A 2,510-nucleotide genomic window follows, 5' to 3' on the forward strand; every position below is an offset into this window, starting at 1 on the left:
CTAGCCAACTATGTTGTAGAAGGCCCTGAGAGCCCGGACCACTTGGTCGGCCGTGGCCGTCTGCGCCTCCAGCTGCACGGCGGCGTAGGTGGGGCTGGGCAGGGTCTGCACCACGCCCGTGAAGGGCCTCTTCAGCCCCGGGACACACACCCGGTAGCCGAAGCACAGGAAGCCGTCGGGCCCCATCTGGAGGAACTGGATGTCGTACAGCGGCGGGCCCCGGCCGAGCACCTCGCACACCCTCTGGAGCAGGGTGACGGCATCCAGGGCCGCGGTCGGCGGCCCCCTGGCGGGAGACGGGGGCTGACACACTCCCACCCGAGGGGAGGGAGGGGGCACCCAAGGGGGGGAGGAAGGGGGAGGGGGCGCCCCCCGAAGGGTGGGAGTCCCCACGGCCCGGGAGAGGCCGATGAGGCGGCCCAGAGGCGGCCGATGGCCTGGAAGGCCGGGATCAGCTGGTCCTCGTACACGTCCCGGGGGATCTGGCTGAAGGGCCAGGCGGGGGGTAACACTGGACTGCCACTCCACAGTGATGGGCACCCTCAAGTGCTTCTTAAACGCTGCAGAGAGGTGGGGGGGGGGGGGAGACCTTCGTTACATTTTTATAAGGACCTGACTTAGAAATAACATCACTAGCATAATCTGCCCATTACGGAAGCCACGTGTAACGTATGTGTCACGTTCTAGTGCTTTGGTCCGCATATCGGGATCTGATGTAATGATGGGACTTTTCTTTCGAAAGAATGTGAATACATTTCCGCGTTGTTGAAAATCAATGACACACTCGCTAGTCAACTAACACAGCTTGTTTTGTGAGCCTGCTAACAATGTAAAGTAGTGTTATAGTTAACTAGGTAGCAGTGGGGATTACTCACCCAATCCATTTCGTTGCAGTATTTTGGCTTGACTAGCGAGTGTGTGTTGAGATTCTCAACAATGTTGAAACGTACTTCTGTGTTTCAAAAGAAAAAGTCTGAACATTTTGATTGGTTGCCTATACCAGGACCAAAGCATTAGAACGTGTCACATGTCTGGTCCCTGTGATGTGTAGCTATGACCTATGACCCTACCTTCCCACCATGCCTCCTTCGCCATGGAAGCGGCATGGTGGGAGGAGTAGAACACCACTGCTGCCACACCCTCCCCGTCAGGACCCAACTTCAGGGACACATCCTCCACCCCGTCACAGAACGTTTGCAGCAGCTGGAGGAGAGATAAACACACACACACACACACCATAAAAGACTTTCTACATTCAGGTGTTTTTTCCGTGGCATTTGATTTCTACATTCATGCACCAATGGCTGGTGTTGAAGGTACAAACCAAAAGACTGGAGCGGATCTGACACATGTTCCTTACCATTCCTCATTCCACGTATTACAAGACACTGTACATAAACTACCTCACTGTACATAGCTCATAACTGTAAATAGCCCTACCCCTCACTACCATCATTACCATTCTTGTTCTATTTATATCATGCCCTTATATCACTATATATATCACTATTTGCACTTTTGGTTGGATGCTAAACAGCATTTCGTTGTATAGTACTTGTACTCTGCGATGACAATAAAATCGAATCTAATCTAATCTACAACAATGAGCCTGTCCTCCCCTCAGTTTTCCCCCTCACGCTAAAGCCCAGTTCACATCTAGGATTCGCAACGCAACGCAACGCAACTCGAGTTGCAGAGGTCCGAATTACCCTGTGACGGCCCTGAACGACGGAGAAGACGTCAAGACTAGACTTGTCAAGTCTCAGCAGAACGTCCAGATGCTTTGGAATGTCTGTCGAGTTTTTTCTCTGCAACGTTCTAAAACGGACCACCCGTTGCGTTGAGAATCCTACTGTAATTACTGGGCTAAACTTGACCCCTGTGAGTAAAAAAGAAAATTCTATCTTTGCACACCACCCAGTATCCTTACATTTTCTAAATCACTTCAGGATAAGATAGTATAAAGCAGTTTTTCTGTGTAGGAGGCAGGCTAAAAAAAGAAGCCCCCTCTAGTAATCTGTGTGTAAATAGCAGATTTACATTCTAAAAAGGGGGGTCTATTGACCCCCAGGTGGCTCTACTAGTAGGTAAAATAGGCACGGCTGTTGTAGTGTTAACACTAACCTGCTGCAGCTGCTCCTTCCTGGTGTTGCAGGGCAGGTCGCCCAGACAGAGCTGGCATTTCTCTGTGCTGCGCCGCACGCTGGAGGCGGATGCCGGGCTTCAGGATGTGTCCGTGCAGCGCGCCGACGGCGGCGGCGGCCGTGTGGGGGTCGCCGTACTTGGCGTAGGCGAAGCCGCGGTTATGGCCGCTGAAATTCATCATGAGGCGGAACTCCCAGAGGCGGCCGATGGCCTGGAAGGCCGGGATCAGCTGGTCCTCGTACACGTCCCGGGGGATCTGGCTGATGAACACCTCACAGCCCGGCCCGGGGGGGGCGCCGCGCCAGCCTGCAGCCAGCAGGGGCGATAGACATGACAGACGTGATCAGCCTTCTGGGGATTACTTC

The 2,510-nt window shown here is 53.4% G+C and overlaps 1 protein-coding gene across 1 annotated transcript in view; it reads right to left on the bottom strand.

Annotated features, from left to right (window-relative positions):
- dnd1 (DND microRNA-mediated repression inhibitor 1) overlaps positions 1 to 2,510 on the bottom strand; it is a gene marked incomplete at both ends in the record, with an annotated part of 3,894 nt that continues 1,384 nt past the window's right edge. Inside the window, 5 exon segments of the mRNA XM_080526321.1 lie at positions 1 to 286; positions 394 to 486; positions 1,079 to 1,203; positions 2,125 to 2,205; positions 2,207 to 2,451. Of these exon segments, the coding sequence (XP_080382447.1) occupies positions 1 to 286; positions 394 to 486; positions 1,079 to 1,203; positions 2,125 to 2,205; positions 2,207 to 2,451 (830 nt within the window).

The sequence above is a fragment of the Nansenia antarctica genome (assembly GCF_963989245.1).
Source record: "Nansenia antarctica genome assembly, chromosome: 3".
Taxonomy (NCBI): domain Eukaryota; kingdom Metazoa; phylum Chordata; class Actinopteri; order Argentiniformes; family Microstomatidae; genus Nansenia; species Nansenia antarctica.